Below are 23,073 nucleotides of genomic sequence, written 5' to 3'. Positions count from 1 at the left end.
TTAAATCTGAGAAGATACTGAAAATGATTGACCTTGTTTTGTTTCTGATTTAAGGAATCGAGGGGCAACTGATGGAGCGACTAGTAACACAAACCCGCCGAGCACGCCATTAAAAGTGATGGTAAAGATTAATAAAGATCCACTCCTGGATCATGGATTTATGGTATCAGAAGAAACACCAGTGTGTGTGAAGTCTGTCACTGCAGGTAAATACCTGGGGATGGGAGGTTGGAGAGAAGGGTTGGGGAGGGGTCAGTATTGGATTAATAAGGCCGTGGCTTTATTATCTGAAACTGTATAAGCTTCTTGCCCATTGCAACACCTCCAACATTAACCCTGACTTTGTGCCACTATCCTCCTGCACCCACACAATCTTCTGACAACACTTCATCAGCTTTGCCGCTCTGCCGACATTTAGTATCGGGTGATATTGCAAAATGGGTGGCAGAAAATGAGTAACTCGTTTCACTTAATGCTTGCTTTTCTATTCCATTTAAGTTGATGGCAAAGACAATTGGGCGGGATGTAAAACAGGCGGCTGATATGTTATCATGGTTGCACAAGATCAATTTCACTCCCATTTTATCTTGTTGAAGATAGGACTGGTTGTTTCCTTCTCTTCCCCATCACCGCACTCATTTTTAAAGTTTGTTCTCTGGCCACAGGCTATGATACAAGGCCACATTTGCTACTCACCTCTCATTGCCCTGAAATGGTGATGGTGGACCTACTCCTTGCAGTACAAGTTCAGAATGTCCCCCCCCCCCCCCCCCCCCCCCACCACCCACCCCCCACTCACAATGGTCTTGCATCAGACATCAGAACAGGAACAGGCCATTCAGTCCCTCTAGCTTGTTCTGTCATTCCAATGAGACCTTTGAATCATAATCCCTTCCTATCCTTATCCAGCAAAAATGCCAGCTAGGGAATTCCAGAATTCTGGTCCTGCAATGAAGAAGTTCTTACCCAGACTTTGTGGGAATGCTCATGATCTCTGGATTTTATTATATCTGTATCATTATTCCATCATCATTTTCTCCCAGACTGAAGCAAGGCATGCCCATATGTAGCAAGACCCAGGCAACATTGAGACTTGGGCTGGCAAGTGGCAAGTAACATTTATGCCAGGCAATGACCATCGCCAACAAGAGAGAATCCAGCTGTCTCCCCTTGACAGTAAATGACTTACTATCCCTGAATCTTTGCTTATCAATATCCTGGGGGTTACCATTGATCAGGAACTGATCTGGATTAGTCATATAAATACAGTGACTGCAAGAGCAGGTCAGGGGCCAGGAATCCTGTGGTGAGTAACTCATCTCCTGACTCCCCAAAGCCTGTCCAACATCTAAAAGGCTCAAGTCAGGAGTGTACTGAATACGCTCTGCTTGCCTAGATGAGTGCAGCTCCAACAACAGTCAAGAAGTTCGACACTATCCAGGACGAAGCAGCCCACTTGATTGGCACCCCATACACCACCCTCAACATCCACTCCCTCCACCAGTGACACACAATAGCAGCAGTCTGTATCATCTACAGGATACACTGTAGCCACTCACCAAGGCTCCTTTGACAACATCTTCCAAAGTCGCAACCTCGAGCTCTACGCAAAGAATTCTCCTAGTTCAATTGCCCTCATCTATTCTCCTTTGTAGGGATAATATTTTGTTATATTTCCTCCGGTGAAGCTGGGCAAAGCAGGATTTTTCCTTTTTGCTCCAGAGCACTACTGCAGTGGGGGACACTGTCAGCTCACGTCAAGAAGAACAAGGGCAGCAGACACATGGTGGCAACTCCATCTGCAAATTCCCCTCCAAATCGCACACCATCCTGATTTGGAAATATAACTCCATTCCTTCACTGTCACTGGATCAAAGTCCTGGATCTCCCTCCCTAATATCACTGTGGGTGTACCTACACCACATGGACTTCAGCGGTTCAAGAAGGTGACTCTCTACCATCTTCTCAAGGGCTATTGGGGAATGGCCATTAAATGCCAGCCTACATCCCTTGACAGAATGTTTTTTTAAATCTAACTTTCCATCCTTACATTTACTAGTGGTTCAGGCCTCATCCACGACAAGAAGCAGAATGTTTATGATGTAGTTGACAGTGAACAAACCTAGAAAAGGGGCCATTTTTAGTACATGTTCCAGTGTTGCCCGGGATTCACTGAAGTAGAACAATTGCTGAGCATTGGAGCAGACTCAGGGCTGAATGGCCTCCTGCTGAGGTTCATTTACAACAATTCAGTGATTGCTACAACTAGGCTGTTATTCTTCTCCATACTTTAAGCAAAGGTTGACTTGGCCTTGCTGTGGGACCTCCTTTCCTCTCTCCAGCTACTGGTGCAAACTTCCCCTTTTTCAGTGTATTCTGAGCGGAAAGGGGTACAAACTGGTATCCAGTGCAGCAGATTTTTAGGTGTAACACGGATACCAATTTCCATGTGGCAAAGTCCTGTCTGCCTGTCTATTGCCAGTTTGATCCCCACTGTTTTCAGATGTCCTCAGTGCAGCGATGGATCAATTTAAATATGCAACGCAGGATTCCACACCTGTTTCAGGAATTTTCTACATTGCTTATGTAAAACTAGGTGGAATTTCATCCTGATCCACGCCACTGAGATTTGCCAGTTCTACAGCAGCCAGACCAGTGAAACTTCAGTTTCTTTAAGGATTGCTGGTCACTGAATTGAATCATGGATTGATTACAGCAAAGAAGGAGGCTATTCATCCCATTGTGTCTGTGCTAGCTCTCTGCATGAACAACTCTTCTGCTTCTATTGCCCCTGTCTATTCCCCTTTGTATGGAAAATATTTTGTTATATCTGGAAGAAGCAGGATTGTTCCTTCTTGCTCCACAGCACTACTGCTAGTGGGGGGGAGGGACACTGGCTGCTCACGTTATGTTCCCAAATTCGCAATTCCAAACGGACATTGGGTAAGTTGTCCCTTGAGGTGCAACAGGCTTTGTTGAGTCAGCTCAACTAATAAATTAATGCTTAGGAAGGACCCAATTTCATGTGAGACTTGGGCCTCTGGCTTCTAATTTGCAGTACATCATCCCTCCGACAACACCTAGATAACAAGGACACCAATGTCAGATTCCTATTTATTGACTACAGCTCAGCCTTCAACACTATTATTCCCACGAAACTCATCTCCAAACTCTGTGGCCTGAGTCTCAGCACCTCCCTCTGCGACTGAATCCTGAACTTCCTAACTCACAGACCACAATCAGTAAGGATAGGCAACAACACCTCCTCCATGATCATCCTGAACACCGGTGCCTCACAAGGCTGTGTTCTCAGCCCCCTTCTATACTCCTTATACATCTATGACTGCGCGGCCAAATTCCCCTCCAATTTGATTTTCGATTTTCGAGTTTGCTGACGACACCACTGTAGTGGGTCGGATCTCAAATAATGACGAGACAGAGTACAGGAATGAGATAGAGAATCTGGTGAACTGGTGCGGTAACAACAATCTCTCCCTCAATGTCAACAAAACAAAGGAGACTGTCATTGACTTCAGGAAGCGTAAAGGAGAACATGCCCCTGTCTACATCAACAGGGACGAAGTAGAAAGGGTCGAGAGCTTCAAGTTTTTAGGTGTCCAGATCACTAACAACCTGTCCTGGTCCCCCCATGCCGACACTCTAGTTAAGAAAGCCCATCAACGCCTCTACTTTCTCAGAAGACTAAGGAAATTTGGCATGTCAGCTACAACTCTTTTACAGATGCCCCATAGAAAGCATTCTTTCTGATTGTATCACAGCTTTGCCCAAGGGTACAAGGAACTACAAAACCTCGTGAATGTAGCCCAATTCATCACGCAAACCAGCCTCCCATCCATTGACTCTGTCTACACTTCCCGCTGCCTCGGCAAAGCAGCCAGCATAATTAAGGACCCCACACATTCTCTCTTCCACCTTCTTCCTTCGGGAAAAAGATACAAAAGTCTGAGGTCACGTACCAATCGACTCAAGAACAGATTCTTCCCTGCTGCTGTCAGACTTTTGAATGGACGTACCTTGCATTAAGTTGATTTTTCTCTACACCCTAGCTATGACAGTAATATTACATTCTGCACTCTCTCGTTTCCTTCTCTATGAATGGTATATTTTATCTGTAGAGCGCAAGAAACAACACTTTTCACTGTATGTTAATACATGTAACAATAATAAATCAAATCAAATCAAAATCAAATGGGCCCAAAGGATTTTTGGCCCTAGAGAAGTACATAGGGTGTGGAAGCCTGTTCACACATGAACTCCAATGGGCCCATTGTAGCCACCATTTTCTTTGTCTGTTGGTTCTGACTGTGCTCTTCCTCTCACACTCTTTGCGGCAGGAGCTGTGCCCCGGATTGCCAGTTTCTTCATTACATGCTAACTCCCAGAGTCATTAATGTAGCCTCTTGTCAATACAGCAGCCAGAAATGGACAACGTTTTACTGCCAGTGTCTCAGGACTCAAATCAACTGGCACCAACTAGAATATTAATCTGCCAAACATGTATTGATTTCCTCTTTGGACCTTTAATGATTGTGCTAAATTGTTTCTCAGTGCTGTCAGAGTGTCTGACATTCCATAAACGGAATCTTGCTATTCTCCAAATGGATACAAATACAGCATTCCAGAAGACCTAGGGGAGTCTTCGATGATCACGCCCTAATGAGTATGATTGTCCTCCTAAGAAACTCAGTATTACTGATCATGGGTTCTGTGGGTCTCTGCGTGACTGATGAGCCCGATCTTTGACCGCACGCTTGGCAGGGAGGTGGGTTTGGTCCTTGGATTTGATCTCTGGGATTCCTTTCTCAGGCTCCTTTTCTGGGCCTTCTCTTGCCATCGGGTGTCCTCGAAGAATTGTGTCCCATCAATCAGGAGGTTCCTCCAAGTAGGTCTCTTCTGAGAAAGTGTCTCCCGAGCATTGACGTCTATGTTGAGGTAAGCCTTTGTCCTCCTCTTATTTGGGAGCTTCCTTTAGCTGGGTAAAGAGGATTTACTTTGGCAGTTGGGATTTGACATCCTGAGTATGTGGCTGGCCCTATGGAGTTGGTTTTGGATGATCACGGTCTTGATGCTGGTGCTCTTGGCTCCTTCAAGGGCGCTGATGTTAGTACGTCTGTTCTCCCAACTGATGCAGAGAATCTATCTCAGACAGCATTGATGATATCTCCTCAGGACCTTGTGGTGATGTCAGTACATTGTCCAAGTTTCTGAGCCATATAGAAGAGTTGGGAGGACAACTGCCTTGTACATGAGGATCTTGGTGTCAGCATGAATGTCGCAGCTGTCGAAGACTCTCGTCCTTAGGTGTCCGAAGGATTGGATAAGATGTTGGATATCCTCATCGATGTCAGCCTTCGATGAGAGGTGGCTCCCCAGGTAGGGGAAATGTTCCACGTTTTGGTGGGGTGTTGGTAAACCTACATCTAAGATACAGCCAGTTAATTTCCTTGTACATCCGACACAAAGTCTCACACTCAGTGTAGGGATTCACACACTATTACATAGTATGGCAATTACCCTCCCTAACAGCACTGTGGGTGTATCAATACCACAAGGACTTCAGCAGTTGAAGAAGCACAACTCTCATGGGAAATTAGGGATGAACAATAAATGTTGGCTTTGCCAACAATGCTGGTGTCCCATGAACGGATTGAAGAAAATATCAAGTACCAGACACTGCACCTCCAGCCCAGGAACTCTCACACTCAGCACAAGGCGTATCGTTGTCCGCACAGGGACTCGTAAAGCTGCACAATGGCCATAGGAACATGAGAACATGGGTTGGCTATTTTTCTTCTCAAGTCTGTTGGGCCATCAGTGGATCTTGAATGTCATCGAACTCCATATGCCCATCTTTGCCCTGTATCTCCTACTAACTTTGGCTAACAAAAATCTATCAATCTTTGTTTTAAAATTAACAATTGTTCTAGCATCAAATACTGGTTGTGGAAGAGAGTGCCAAATATCCCCCACTATTGCAGTGGGGACATAGGGGGGGCCTGCTGGTTCATGTTAATTTCACGCCTCCCAAATTTGTACTTCCCCAAAGGCCACAATTTGATCTGTGACTTTTTGCAGGCAGAAGTGTTTCCATACTTCAATTTTGGCTCTAATTTTTAGACCATGCCCCCAAGCAGTAGATTTCCCAACCAGCAAAGTTGTTTTTCTGCATCTACCTTCAGAGCATGGACCTGATTACTGCATCAACAGGGAGGCAGTGAAGATGTCAAACTGAGATCATGAAACTACAAATCTCGTTATAACCCTCTTGGGAGAGTTTGCCGTGGCAAGTGAACGCTGGGAATTTCAATTCATATGTTTTAGAATATAACTTAAAGTTTTCGGAATTAACGTTTTTACTGTAGATAAATGGGTGCGTCTTATTGAGAAATGGATAAACAACCCTGAAGTAAATGCAATTCAAACAGGCTTGGTGTTAGATACAATTAAAAGCAAATTTTGTTTGTTCTATAATGTCAGAGTTGATAATGAAAAATTTGAACAATTAATGATCCATTTCGAAGATTGTAATGGAGCCAGGCAACTTGGAGGAGGTAAATTACATCCATTAGAAATATAAATTATTCATACAGGTTACAGAAGCAGAGTTATGTTAAAGGCAAAATAACCTGATCACATTTCTGGTTGAATCATCCCAAAGCATGCAAGATTGTCATACAGATGATGATTCAGGGTAGTGCCTTGGTTAGAAAGTTCTTTAGTTTAATCTATCTGTGTTTTTGCTGACAGAAGTGGGCGGTGCAGCTTAGATTTCATGAGGGAAAACAGCTGGAAGATTTGCTCTAGCTTGCAGCTAGTGGAAGAAATCTAAGTCGTCCTCACAGAGTCTTGCAGCAGAAAGCAGTCACCTTGAATAGTTAGCTTGGACAAAGCTGTACAGAAGCTGGGGGAGCAGACAGGGTAAAATCAGCCTTTGTATGTCCTAAGCCAGTACATGGAACTGAAGAGTTCACAGCTGTGAGGTGTGTAAAAAACGAAATTGAGGATTGCTTAGCCAAAAGCTAATGGAAGGATCCCCATAGAATCTGCATGTCGAGAGATAGTTGAAATACTCAGAAGAATTAAAGTAAATTCTGGAAGACTGTGGCATACCTTTGGGTTGGTCCAAGGAAAAGTGAATCAGCTTCTAGATTTCATAAGATAAGGGAACTATTGGAAGGGGGAAGTAAAGGAGGAAGTAAAGTTGAGTTTATAGTATGAGTCTTTCTAAAGCTATAGTGTTAAGTTAATAATACTTACTTTGGTTCATTTTTAATACACAATAATGTTTGTTTTTTATTTAAAAATGTGAACCCTTTGTTGTATAGTCCTGTTGGTTAATTGCTGGGCATTCGGATTTTTTCTTTAAATGTTAATGTTCCTAACAGGATCATAACATTCTTATGGGAGACTTTGCCAACTTTGGAAGTCCATTATAAATAACATCCATAGACATTTTCCTGCGCACTACTTTAGTCACCTCTTCGAAATATTCAATCAGGTTTGTCGGGAATTACTTACCCTTTACAAACCTATACTGGCTCTCTCTGTTCAGCTGAACATTTTTGAAGTGTTCAGTCTCTCTATCCGTAATTATAGGCTCTATTTCCCATTAACAGTTGCTTGGCGAACGTGTCTATAATTTCTGGTTTTCCTCCCTCAACTTTCTTAAATAGTGGAGTGGCATGGGCAATTTTCTAATCAAAAGGACAGGTCCCACAACTTTGAAAAATCATAGTTAAGACATCTGCAGTGTTCGCATCTACTTCCTTTAAAACTCTGGGGTGGATACCATCTGATCCTGGGGATTTGTCACTCTTTAGTGTCTTTGTTTTCTCCATTATTGTTACATTGCTTGGGTCAATTCTGGTGAGTTCCTGTCCCTGATTCAACATTAGTTTCCTTGAGATTTCTGTCATGCTGACATTTGGTTCCATTTCAAAATACTGATGCAAAATAATTCAACATGCCTGGCATTCCTTATTTTCATTGACAATAACTCTGTTCACAATTTTTCATAAGAAAGTCACAATCAAATATCATCCACCTCTGTCCCTTGATTTGGGGAAGTCACAAGTCCCTTTTGACTTTATGGACAGTTTGGTGAGGCAAAAGTCAGACGGAAAGATATCCAGTTGTAAGAAATGTATGAAACATCATTTGTTTTTGCTCCTTATACATGCTGATGAGACTGCATTTCTCGCTCTTTTGTCTCTTTTTATGAGGGATAACTATTTGTACATCCAAAAATATGATGACTTCTTTTGCTCCTTAGGTGGTCCAGCAGAGGGGAAGCTGTTCCCAGGAGATCAGATTATAAAGATTAACAATATACCCTTAGAGGCTATTTCCCAGGAACACATCGATAATATTATCAGGTGAGGGTGAATTTCACACATACAGTAAATAGAAAGTTTCATAATTACCACTAACTGAAATGTTTAATGCCCTTAGATCTTTTTGTGGCTCAGTGTTAAATCCTGTACTCCTTTGAAGTGACTTGGAAAGTTTAACTATTGTTAAATGTGCTATATAAATGCAAGATGTTATGTTAGCAACAAACTAATTTTGATGAAGGAGATGCACAAAACTCTCTGCTTTGTGCTCTAGGGGGAGGCCATCAACAGGATTGTATCGGGTACCTGGTATCTCCTAGGTTATACAATAGTTCATGCAGAACTTGCTGCACAGTCAGTGTTCTATAATGTGCAACATTCCATACATTGAGTTCTCCATTATACACACAGTTGAATTAGCACACAGTCAAATACACTATTACACACAGTTGAATACTCTTCATTACACACAGTTGAATACTCTCCATTGCACACACAGTAGAATACTCTCCATTACACACAATAGAATATTCTCCATTACACAAACACAGTTGAATAGTCTCCATTACACACAATAGAATACTCTCCATTACACACAATTGAATACACTTCATTACACACAGTTGAATATTCTCCATTGCACACACAGTTGAATACTCTCCATTACACACAATAGAATATTCTCCATTACACACACAGAATAGAATACGTTTCATTACACACAGTTGAATACTCTCCATTACACACAGTTGAATACTCTCCATTACACACAATAGAATACTCTCCATTACACACATACAATTGAATACTCTCCATTACACACAATAGAATACTCTCCATTACACACACAGAATAGAATACTCTTCATTACTCACAGTTGAATACACTCCATTGCACACACAGTAGAATACTCTCTATTACACACAATAGAATATTCTCCATTACACAAACACAGTTGAATAGTCTCCATTACACACAGATGAATACTCTCCATTGCACACAATAGAATACTCTCCATTACACACACAGAATAGAATACTCTTCATTACACACAGTTGAATACACTCCATTGCACACACAGTAGAATACTCTCTATTACACACAATAGAATATTCTCCATTACACAAACACAATTGAATACTCTCCATTGCACACACAGGAGGCGATTTTACCATTTTCTCTCTAAGTGCTGGGCGGACTTGAAACTGGGAGAGTTTCAGATCCACCTTTTGGGTGTGATTTCAGTAAACGCCCCCCCCCCCCCCCCCCCCGCCCCCACCATGTGCACTCTGCCTGCAAAAATATCAGCAAGCTGTTGCTTGCTGCAGAAGCCTGTGGGTGGGGCTTAAAGCTCCAAAAGCCTGCAGAGGGAGCTACTCTCCATTACACACAAAATAGAATACTCTCCATTTCACACAGTTGAATACTCTCCATTACACACACAATTGAATACTCTCCATTCCACACAATTGAATACTCTCCATTCCACACAATTCAATAATCTCCATTACACACAGAATAGAATACTCTCCATTACACACAATTGAATACTCTCCATTACACACAGAATTGAATACTCTCCATTACACACAGAATAGAATACTCTCCATTACACACAGAATAGAATACTCTCCATTACACACATAATTGAATACTCTCCATTACACACAGAATAGAATACTCTCCATTACACACACAATTGAATACTCTCCATTACACACAGAATTGAATACTCTCCATTACACACAAAATTGAATACTCTCCATTACACACAATTGAATACTCTCCATTACACACCAAATTGAATACTCTCCATTACACACAGAATAGAATACTCTCCATTACACACAGAATTGAATACTCTCCATTACACACAATTGAATACTCTCCATTACACAGAATTGAATACTCTCCATTACACACAATTGAATACTCTCCATTACACAGAATTGAATACCCTCTGTTACACACAGAATAGAATACTCTCCATTACACACATAAGAACATAAGAAATAGGAGCAGGAGTAGGCCATCTAGCCCCTCGAGCCTGCCCCGCCATTCAATAAGATCATGGCTGATCTGACGTGGATCAGTACCACTTACCCGCCTGATCCCCATAACCCTTAATTCCCTTACCGATCAGGAATCCATCCATCCGCGCTTACCGATCAGGAATCCATCCATCCGCGCTTACCGATCAGGAATCCATCCACACAATTGAATACTCTCCATTACACAGAATTGAATACTCTCTGTTACACACAGAATTGAATACTCTCCATTACACACAGAATAGAATACTCTCCATTACACACAGTTGAATACTCTCCATTACACACAGAATAGAATACTCTCCATTACACACAATTGAATACTCTCCGTTACACACAATTGAATACTCTCCATTACACACAATTGAATACTCTCCGTTACACACAATTGAATACTCTCCATTACACACAATTGAATACTCTCCGTTACACACAATAGAATACTCTCCATTACACACAGAATAGAATACTCTCCATTACACACAATTGAATACTCTCCATTACACACAATTGAATACTCTCCATTACACACAATTGAATACTCTCCATTACACACAATTGAATACTCTCCATTACACACAATTGAATACTCTCCATTACACACAATTGAATACTCTCCATTACACACACAATTGAATACTCTCCGTTACACACAATTGAATACTCTCCGTTACACACAATTGAATACTCTCCATTACACACAATTGAATACTCTCCATTACACACAATTGAATACTCTCCATTACACACAGAATAGAATACTCTCCATTACACACAATTGAATACTCTCCATTACACACAATTGAATACTCTCCATTACACACAATTGAATACTCTCCATTACACACAATTGAATACTCTCCATTACACACAATTGAATACTCTCCGTTACACACAATTGAATACTCTCCATTACACACAATTGAATACTCTCCGTTACACACAATTGAATACTCTCCATTACACACAATTGAATACTCTCCATTACACACAATTGAATACTCTCCATTACACACAATTGAATACTCTCCATTACACACAATTGAATACTCTCCATTACACACAATTGAATACTCTCCATTACACACAGAATAGAATACACTCCATTACACACAATAGAATACTCTCCGTTACACACAATTGAATACTCTGCATTACACACAATTGAATACTCTCCATTACACACAATTGAATACTCTCCATTACACACAATTGAATACTCTCCATTACACACAATTGAATACTCTCCATTACACACAATTGAATACTCTCCATTACACACAGAATAGAATACTCTCCATTACACACAATTGAATACTCTCCATTACACACAATTGAATACTCTCCATTACACACAATTGAATACTCCCCATTACACACAGAATAGAATACTCTCCATTACACACAGAATTGAATACTCTCCATTACACACAATTGAATACTCTCCGTTACACACAGAATAGAATACTCTCCATTACACACGGAATAGAATACTCTCCATTACACACAATAGAATACTCTCCATTACACACAATTGAATACTCTCCATTACACACAATTGAATACTCTCCATTACACACCAAATTGAATACTCTCCATTACACACAATTGAATACTCTCCATTACACACAATTGAATACTCTCCATTACACACAATTGAATACTCTCCATTACACACAGAATAGAATACTCTCCATTACACACAATTGAATACTCTCCATTACACACAATTGAATACTCTCCATTACACACAGAATAGAATACTCTCCATTACACACAATTGAATACTCTCCATTACACACAATTGAATACTCCCCATTACACACAGAATAGAATACTCTCCATTACACACAGAATTGAATACTCTCCATTACACACAAAATTGAATACTCTCCATTACACACAATTGAATACTCTCCGTTACACACAGAATAGAATACTCTCCATTACACACAATTGAATACTCTCCATTACACACAGAATAGAATACTCTCCATTACACACAATTGAATACTCTCCATTACACACAATTGAATACTCTCCATTACACACAGAATAGAATACTCTCCATTACACACAATTGAATACTCTCCATTACACACAATTGAATACTCTCCATTACACACAGAATAGAATACTCTCCATTACACACAGAATTGAATACTCTCCATTACACACAAAATTGAATACTCTCCATTACACACAATTGAATACTCTCCGTTACACACAGAATAGAATACTCTCCATTACACACAGAATAGAATACTCTCCATTACACACAATAGAATACTCTCCATTACACACAATTGAATACTCTCCATTACACACAATTGAATACTCTCCATTACACACAATAGAATACTCTCCATTACACACAATTGAATACTCTCCATTACACACAATTGAATACTCTCCATTACACACAATTGAATACTCTCCATTACACACAATTGAATACTCTCCATTACACACAGAATAGAATACTCTCCATTACACACAATAGAATACTCTCCATTACACACAATTGAATACTCTCCATTACACACAATTGAATACTCTCCATTACACACAGAATAGAATACTCTCCATTACACACAATTGAATACTCTCCATTACACACAATTGAATACTCTCCATTACACACAGAATAGAATACTCTCCATTACACACAATAGAATACTCTCCATTACACACAATTGAATACTCTCCATTACACACAATTGAATACTCTCCATTACACACAATTGAATACTCTCCATTACACACAATTGAATACTCTCCATTACACACAATTGAATACTCTCCATTACACAGAATTGAATACTCTCCATTACACACAATTGAATACTCTCCATTACACAGAATTGAATACTCTCCATTACACACAATTGAATACTCTCCATTACACACAATTGAATACTCTCCATTACACACAGAATAGAATACTCTCCATTACACACAATTGAATACTCTCCATTACACACAATTGAATACTCTCCATTACACACAATTGAATACTCTCCATTACACACAATTGAATACTCTCCATTACACAGAATTGAATACTCTCCATTACACAGAATTGAATACTCTCCATTACACACAATTGAATACTCTCCATTACACACAATTGAATACTCTCCATTACACACAATTGAATACTCTCCATTACACACAATTGAATACTCTCTGTTACACACAATTGAATACTCTCCATTACACACAATTGAATACTCTCCATTACACACAATTGAATACTCTCCATTACACACAATTGAATACTCTCCATTACACACAGAATAGAATACTCTCCATTACACACAGAATTGAATACTCTCCATTACACACAAAATTGAATACTCTCCATTACACACAATTGAATACTCTCCGTTACACACAGAATAGAATACTCTCCATTACACACAATTGAATACTCTCCGTTACACACAGAATAGAATACTCTCCATTACACACAGAATAGAATACTCTCCGTTACACACAGAATAGAATACTCTCCATTACACACAATTGAATACTCTCCGTTACACACAGAATAGAATACTCTCCATTACACACAGAATAGAATACTCTCCGTTACACACAGAATAGAATACTCTCCATTACACACAGAATAGAATACTCTCCATTACACACAGAATAGAATACTCTCCATTACACACAGAATAGAATACTCTCCATTACACACCAAATTGAATACTCTCCATTACACACAGAATAGAATACTCTCCATTACACACAGAATTGAATACTCTCCATTACACACAATTGAATACTCTCCATTACACAGAATTGAATACTCTCCATTACACACAATTGAATACTCTCCATTACACACAATTGAATACTCTCCATTACACAGAATTGAATACCCTCTGTTACACACAGAATAGAATACTCTCCATTACACACATAAGAACATAAGAAATAGGAGCAGGAGTAGGCCATCTAGCCCCTCGAGCCTGCCCCGCCATTCAATAAGATCATGGCTGATCTGACGTGGATCAGTACCACTTACCCGCCTGATCCCATAACCCTTAATTCCCTTACCGATCAGGAATCCATCCATCCGCGCTTACCGATCAGGAATCCATCCATCCGCGCTTACCGATCAGGAATCCATCCACACAATTGAATACTCTCCATTACACACAATTGAATACTCTCCATTACACACAATTGAATACTCTCCATTACACAGAATTGAATACTCTCTGTTACACACAGAATTGAATACTCTCCATTACACACAGAATAGAATACTCTCCATTACACACAGTTGAATACTCTCCATTACACACAGAATAGAATACTCTCCATTACACACAATTGAATACTCTCCGTTACACACAATTGAATACTCTCCATTACACACAATTGAATACTCTCCGTTACACACAATTGAATACTCTCCGTTACACACAATTGAATACTCTCCGTTACACACAATTGAATACTCTCCATTACACACAGAATAGAATACTCTCCATTACACACAATAGAATACTCTCCATTACACACAATAGAATACTCTCCATTACACACAATTGAATACTCTCCATTACACACAATTGAATACTCTCCATTACACACAATTGAATACTCTCCATTACACACAATTGAATACTCTCCATTACACACAATTGAATACTCTCCATTACACACAATTGAATACTCTCCATTACACACAATTGAATACTCTCCATTACACACAATTGAATACTCTCCATTACACACAGAATAGAATACTCTCCATTACACACAATTGAATACTCTCCATTACACACAATTGAATACTCTCCATTACACACAATTGAATACTCTCCGTTACACACAATTGAATACTCTCCGTTACACACAATTGAATACTCTCCATTACACACAATTGAATACTCTCCGTTACACACAATTGAATACTCTCCATTACACACAATTGAATACTCTCCATTACACACAATTGAATACTCTCCATTACACACAATTGAATACTCTCCGTTACACACAATTGAATACTCTCCATTACACACAATTGAATACTCTCCGTTACACACAATTGAATACTCTCCATTACACACAATTGAATACTCTCCATTACACACAATTGAATACTCTCCATTACACACAATTGAATACTCTCCATTACACACAATTGAATACTCTCCATTACACACAGAATAGAATACTCTCCATTACACACAGAATTGAATACTCTCCATTACACACAAAATTGAATACTCTCCATTACACACAATTGAATACTCTCCGTTACACACAGAATAGAATACTCTCCATTACACACAGAATAGAATACTCTCCATTACACACAGAATAGAATACTCTCCATTACACACAGAATAGAATACTCTCCATTACACACCAAATTGAATACTCTCCATTACACACAGAATAGAATACTCTCCATTACACACAGAATTGAATACTCTCCATTACACACAATTGAATATTCTCCATTACACAGAATTGAATACTCTCCATTACACACAATTGAATACTCTCCATTACACAGAATTGAATACCCTCTGTTACACACAGAATAGAATACTCTCCATTACACACAGAATAGAATACTCTCCATTACACACATAAGAACATAAGAAATAGGAGCAGGAGTAGGCCATCTAGCCCCTCGAGCCTGCCCCGCCATTCAATAAGATCATGGCTGATCTGACGTGGATCAGTACCACTTACCCGCCTGATCCCCATAACCCTTAATTCCCTTACCGATCAGGAATCCATCCATCCGCGCTTACCGATCAGGAATCCATCCATCCGCGCTTACCGATCAGGAATCCATCCACACAATTGAATACTCTCCATTACACAGAATTGAATACTCTCTGTTACACACAGAATTGAATACTCTCCATTACACACAGAATAGAATACTCTCCATTACACACAGTTGAATACTCTCCATTACACACAGAATAGAATACTCTCCATTACACACAATTGAATACTCTCCGTTACACACAATTGAATACTCTCCATTACACACAATTGAATACTCTCCGTTACACACAATTGAATACTCTCCATTACACACAATTGAATACTCTCCGTTACACACAATAGAATACTCTCCATTACACACAGAATAGAATACTCTCCATTACACACAATTGAATACTCTCCATTACACACAATTGAATACTCTCCATTACACACAATTGAATACTCTCCATTACACACAATTGAATACTCTCCATTACACACAATTGAATACTCTCCATTACACACAGAATAGAATACTCTCCATTACACACAATTGAATACTCTCCATTACACACAATTGAATACTCTCCATTACACACAGAATAGAATACTCTCCATTACACACAATTGAATACTCTCCATTACACAGAATTGAATACTCTCTGTTACACACAGAATTGAATACTCTCTGTTACACACAGAATTGAATACTCTCCATTACACACAGAATAGAATACTCTCCATTACACACAGTTGAATACTCTCCATTACACACAGAATAGAATACTCTCCATTACACACAATTGAATACTCTCCGTTACACACAATTGAATACTCTCCATTACACACAGAATAGAATACTCTCCATTACACACAGTTGAATACTCTCCATTACACACAGAATAGAATACTCTCCATTACACACAATTGAATACTCTCCGTTACACACAATTGAATACTCTCCATTACACACAATTGAATACTCTCCGTTACACACAATTGAATACTCTCCGTTACACACAATTGAATACTCTCCGTTACACACAATCGAATACTCTCCATTACACACAATTGAATACTCTCCATTACACACAATTGAATACTCTCCATTACACACAGAATAGAATACTCTCCATTACACACAATTGAATACTCTCCATTACACAAAATTGAATACTCTTCATTACACACAATTGAATACTCTCCATTACACACAATTGAATACTCTCCATTACACACAATTGAATACTCTCCATTACACACAGAATAGAATACTCTCCATTACACACAATTGAATACTCTCCATTACACACAATTGAATACTCTCCATTACACACAATTGAATACTCTCCATTACACACAATTGAATACTCTCCATTACACACAGAATAGAATACTCTCCATTACACACAATTGAATACTCTCCATTACACACAATTGAATACTCTCCATTACACACAATTGAATACTCTCCATTACACACAATTGAATACTCTCCATTACACACAATTGAATACTCTCCATTACACACAGAATAGAATACTCTCCATTACACACAATTGAATACTCTCCATTACACACAGAATAGAATACTCTCCATTACACACAATTGAATACTCTCCATTACACACAATTGAATACTCTCCATTACACACAATTGAATACTCTCCATTACACACAATTGAATACTCTCCATTACACACAATTGAATACTCTCCATTACACACAATTGAATACTCTCCATTACACACAATTGAATACTCTCCATTACACACAATTGAATACTCTCCATTACACACAATTGAATACTCTCCATTACACACAATTGAATACTCTCCATTACACACAATTGAATACTCTCCATTACGCAGAATTGAATACTCTCCATTACACACACAATTGAATACTCTCCATTACACACAATTGAATAGTCTCCATTACACAGAATTGAATACTCTCCATTACACACAGAATAGAATACTCTCCATTACACACAATTGAATACTCTCCATTACACACAATTGAATACTCTCCATTACACACAGAATAGAATACTCTCCATTACACACAATTGAATACTCTCCATTACACAGAATTGAATACTCTCCATTACACACAGAATAGAATACTCTCCATTACACACAATAGAATACTCTCCATTACACACAATTGAATACTCTCCATTACACACAATTGAATACTCTCCATTACACACAATTGAATACTCTCCATTACACACAATTGAATACTCTCCATTACACACAGAATAGAATACTCTCCATTACACACAATTGAATACTCTCCATTACACACAATTGAATACTCTCCATTACACACAATTGAATACTCTCCATTACACACAGAATAGAATACTCTCCATTACACACAATTGAATACTCTCCATTACACACAATTGAATACTCTCCATTACACACAGAATAGAATACTCTCCATTACACACAATTGAATACTCTCCATTACACACAATTGAATACTCTCCATTACACACAATTGAATACTCTCCGTTACACACAATTGAATACTCTCCATTACACACAATTGAATACTCTCCATTACACACAATTGAATACTCTCCATTACACACAATTGAATACTCTCCATTACACACAATTGAATACTCTCCATTACACACAATTGAATACTCTCCATTACACACAATTGAATACTCTCCGTTACACATATCGAATAGAATACTCTCCATTACACACAAATGAATACTCTCCGTTACACACAATTGAATACTCTCCATTACACACAATTGAATACTCTCCGTTACACACAATTGAATACTCTCCATTACACACAATTGAATACTCTCCGTTACACACAATTGAATACTCTCCATTACACACAATTGAATACTCTCCATTACACACAATTGAATACTCTCCATTACACACAATTGAATACTCTCCATTACACACAATTGAATACTCTCCATTACACACAATTGAATACTCTCCATTACACACAGAATAGAATACTCTCCATTACACACAGAATTGAATACTCTCCATTACACACAAAATTGAATACTCTCCATTACACACAATTGAATACTCTCCGTTACACACAGAATAGAATACTCTCCATTACACACAGAATAGAATACTCTCCATTACACACAGAATAGAATACTCTCCATTACACACAGAATAGAATACTCTCCATTACACACCAAATTGAATACTCTCCATTACACACAGAATAGAATACTCTCCATTACACACAGAATTGAATACTCTCCATTACACACAATTGAATACTCTCCATTACACAGAATTGAATACCCTCTGTTACACACAGAATAGAATACTCTCCATTACACACATAAGAACATAAGAAATAGGAGCAGGAGTAGGCCATCTAGCCCCTCGAGCCTGCCCCGCCATTCAATAAGATCATGGCTGATCTGACGTGGATCAGTACCACTTACCCGCCTGATCCCCATAACCCTTAATTCCCTTACCGATCAGGAATCCATCCATCCACGCTTACCGATCAGGAATCCATCCATCCGCGCTTACCGATCAGGAATCCATCCACACAATTGAATACTCTCCATTACACACAATTGAATACTCTCTGTTACACACAGAATTGAATACTCTCTGTTACACACAGAATTGAATACTCTCCATTACACACAGAATAGAATACTCTCCATTACACACAGTTGAATACTCTCCATTACACACAGAATAGAATACTCTCCATTACACACAATTGAATACTCTCCGTTACACACAATTGAATACTCTCCATTACACACAGAATAGAATACTCTGCATTACACACAGTTGAATACTCTCCATTACACACAGAATAGAATACTCTCCATTACACACAATTGAATACTCTCCGTTACACACAATTGAATACTCTCCATTACACACAATTGAATACTCTCCGTTACACACAATTGAATACTCTCCGTTACACACAATTGAATACTCTCCGTTACACACAATTGAATACTCTCCATTACACACAATTGAATACTCTCCATTACACACAATTGAATACTCTCCATTACACACAGAATAGAATACTCTCCATTACACACAATTGAATACTCTCCATTACACACAATTGAATACTCTCCATTACACACAATTGAATACTCTCCATTACACACAATTGAATACTCTCCATTACACAGAATTGAATACTCTCCATTACACACAGAATAGAATACTCTCCATTACACACAATTGAATACTCTCCATTACACACAATTGAATACTCTCCATTACACACACTTGAATACTCTCCGTTACACACAATTGAATACTCTCCGTTACACACAATTGAATACTCTCCATTACACACAATTGAATACTCTCCGTTACACACAATTGAATACTCTCCATTACACACAATTGAATACTCTCCGTTACACACAATTGAATACTCTCCATTACACACAATTGAATACTCTCCATTACACAGAATTGAATACTCTCTGTTACACACAGAATTGAATACTCTCCATTACACACAGAATAGAATACTCTCCATTACACACAGTTGAATACTCACCATTACACACAGAATAGAATACTCTCCATTACACACAATTGAATACTCTCCGTTACACACAATTGAATACTCTCCATTACACACAATTGAACACTCTCCGTTACACACAATTGAATACTCTCCGTTACACACAATTGAATACTCTCCGTTACACACAATTGAATACTCTCCATTACACACAATTGAATACTCTCCATTACACACAATTGAATACTCTCCATTACACACAGAATAGAATACTCTCCATTACACACAATTGAATACTCTCCATTACACACAATTGAATACTCTCCATTACACACAATTGAGTACTCTCCATTACACACAATTGAATACTCTCCATTACACAGAATTGAATACTCTCCATTACACACAGAATAGAATACTCTCCATTACACACAATTGAATACTCTCCATTACACACAATTGAATACTCTCCATTACACACAATTGAATACTCTCCGTTACACACAATTGAATACTCTCCGTTACACACAATTGAATACTCTCCATTACACACAATTGAATACTCTCCGTTACACACAATTGAATACTCTCCATTACACACAATTGAATACTCTCCGTTACACACAATTGAATACTCTCCATTACACACAATTGAATACTCTCCATTACACACAATTGAATACTCTCCATTACACACAATTGAATACTCTCCATTACACACAATTGAATACTCTCCATTACACACAGAATAGAATACTCTCCATTACACACAGAATTGAATACTCTCCATTACACACAAAATTGAATACTCTCCATTACACACAATTAAATACTCTCCGTTACACACAGAATAGAATACTCTCCATTACACACAGAATAGAATACTCTCCATTACACACAGAATAGAATACTCTCCATTACACACAGAATAGAATACTCTCCATTACACACCAAATTGAATACTCTCCATTACACACAGAATAGAATACTCTCCATTACGCACAGAATTGAATACTCTCCATTACACACAATTGAATACTCTCCATTACACAGAATTGAATACTCTCCATTACACACAATTGAATACTCTCCATTACACAGAATTGAATACCCTCTGTTACACACAGAATAGAATACTCTCCATTACACACATAAGAACATAAGAAATAGGAGCAGGAGTAGGCCATCTAGCCCCTCGAGCCTGCCCCGCCATTCAATAAGATCATGGCTGATCTGACGTGGATCAGTACCACTTACCCGCCTGATCCCCATAACCCTTAATTCCCTTACCGATCAGGAATCCATCCATCCGCGCTTACCGATCAGGAATCCATCCATCCGCGCTTACCGATCAGGAATCCATCCACACAATTGAATACTCTCCATTACACAGAATTGAATACTCTCTGTTACACACAGAATTGAATACTCTCCATTACACACAGAATAGAATACTCTCCATTACACACAGTTGAATACTCTCCATTACACACAGAATAGAATACTCTCCATTACACACAATTGAATACTCTCCGTTACACACAATTGAATGCTCTCCATTACACACAGAATAGAATACTCTCCATTACACACAGTTGAATACTCTCCATTACACACAGAATAGAATACTCTCCATTACACACAATTGAATACTCTCCGTTACACACAATTGAATACTCTCCATTACACACAATTGAATACTCTCCGTTACACACAATTGAATACTCTCCGTTACACACAATTGAATACTCTCCGTTACACACAATTGAATACTCTCCATTACACACAATTGAATACTCTCCATTACACACAATTGAATACTCTCCATTACACACAGAATAGAATACTCTCCATTACACACAATTGAATACTCTCCATTACACACAATTGAATACTCTCCATTACACACAATTGAATACTCTCCATTACACACAATTGAATACTCTCCATTACACACAATTGAATACTCTCCATTACACACAGAATAGAATACTCTCCATTACACACAATTGAATACTCTCCATTACACACAGAATAGAATACTCTCCATTACACACAATTGAATACTCTCCATTACACACAATTGAATACTCTCCATTACACACAATTGAATACTCTCCATTACACACAATTGAATACTCTCCATTACACACAATTGAATACTCTCCATTACACACAATTGAATACTCTCCATTACACACAGAATAGAATACTCTCCATTACACACAGTTGAATACTCTCCATTACACACAATTGAATACTCTCCATTACACACAATTGAATACTCTCCATTACACACAATTGAATACTCTCCATTACACACAATTGAATACTCTCCATTACACACAATTGAATACTCTCCATTACACACAATTGAATACTCT

The 23,073-nt window shown here is 38.6% G+C and overlaps 1 protein-coding gene across 1 annotated transcript in view; it reads left to right on the top strand.

Moving 5' to 3' along the window:
• Window positions 1-23,073, top strand: part of frmpd1a (FERM and PDZ domain containing 1a) — a 102,198-nt gene that overhangs the window by 13,209 nt on the left and 65,916 nt on the right. The window contains exons 2-3 of the mRNA XM_078213856.1: window positions 55-206; window positions 8,294-8,396. Of these exons, the coding sequence (XP_078069982.1) occupies window positions 55-206; window positions 8,294-8,396 (255 nt within the window). The remainder of the gene's footprint in view (window positions 1-54; window positions 207-8,293; window positions 8,397-23,073) is intronic.

Source organism: Mustelus asterias, chromosome 6 (genome assembly GCF_964213995.1).
Source record: "Mustelus asterias chromosome 6, sMusAst1.hap1.1, whole genome shotgun sequence".
Taxonomy (NCBI): Eukaryota; Metazoa; Chordata; class Chondrichthyes; order Carcharhiniformes; family Triakidae; genus Mustelus; species Mustelus asterias.
Note: the sequence above shows the minus strand (reverse complement) of the source record. Positions and strands in the feature narration are given on the sequence as shown.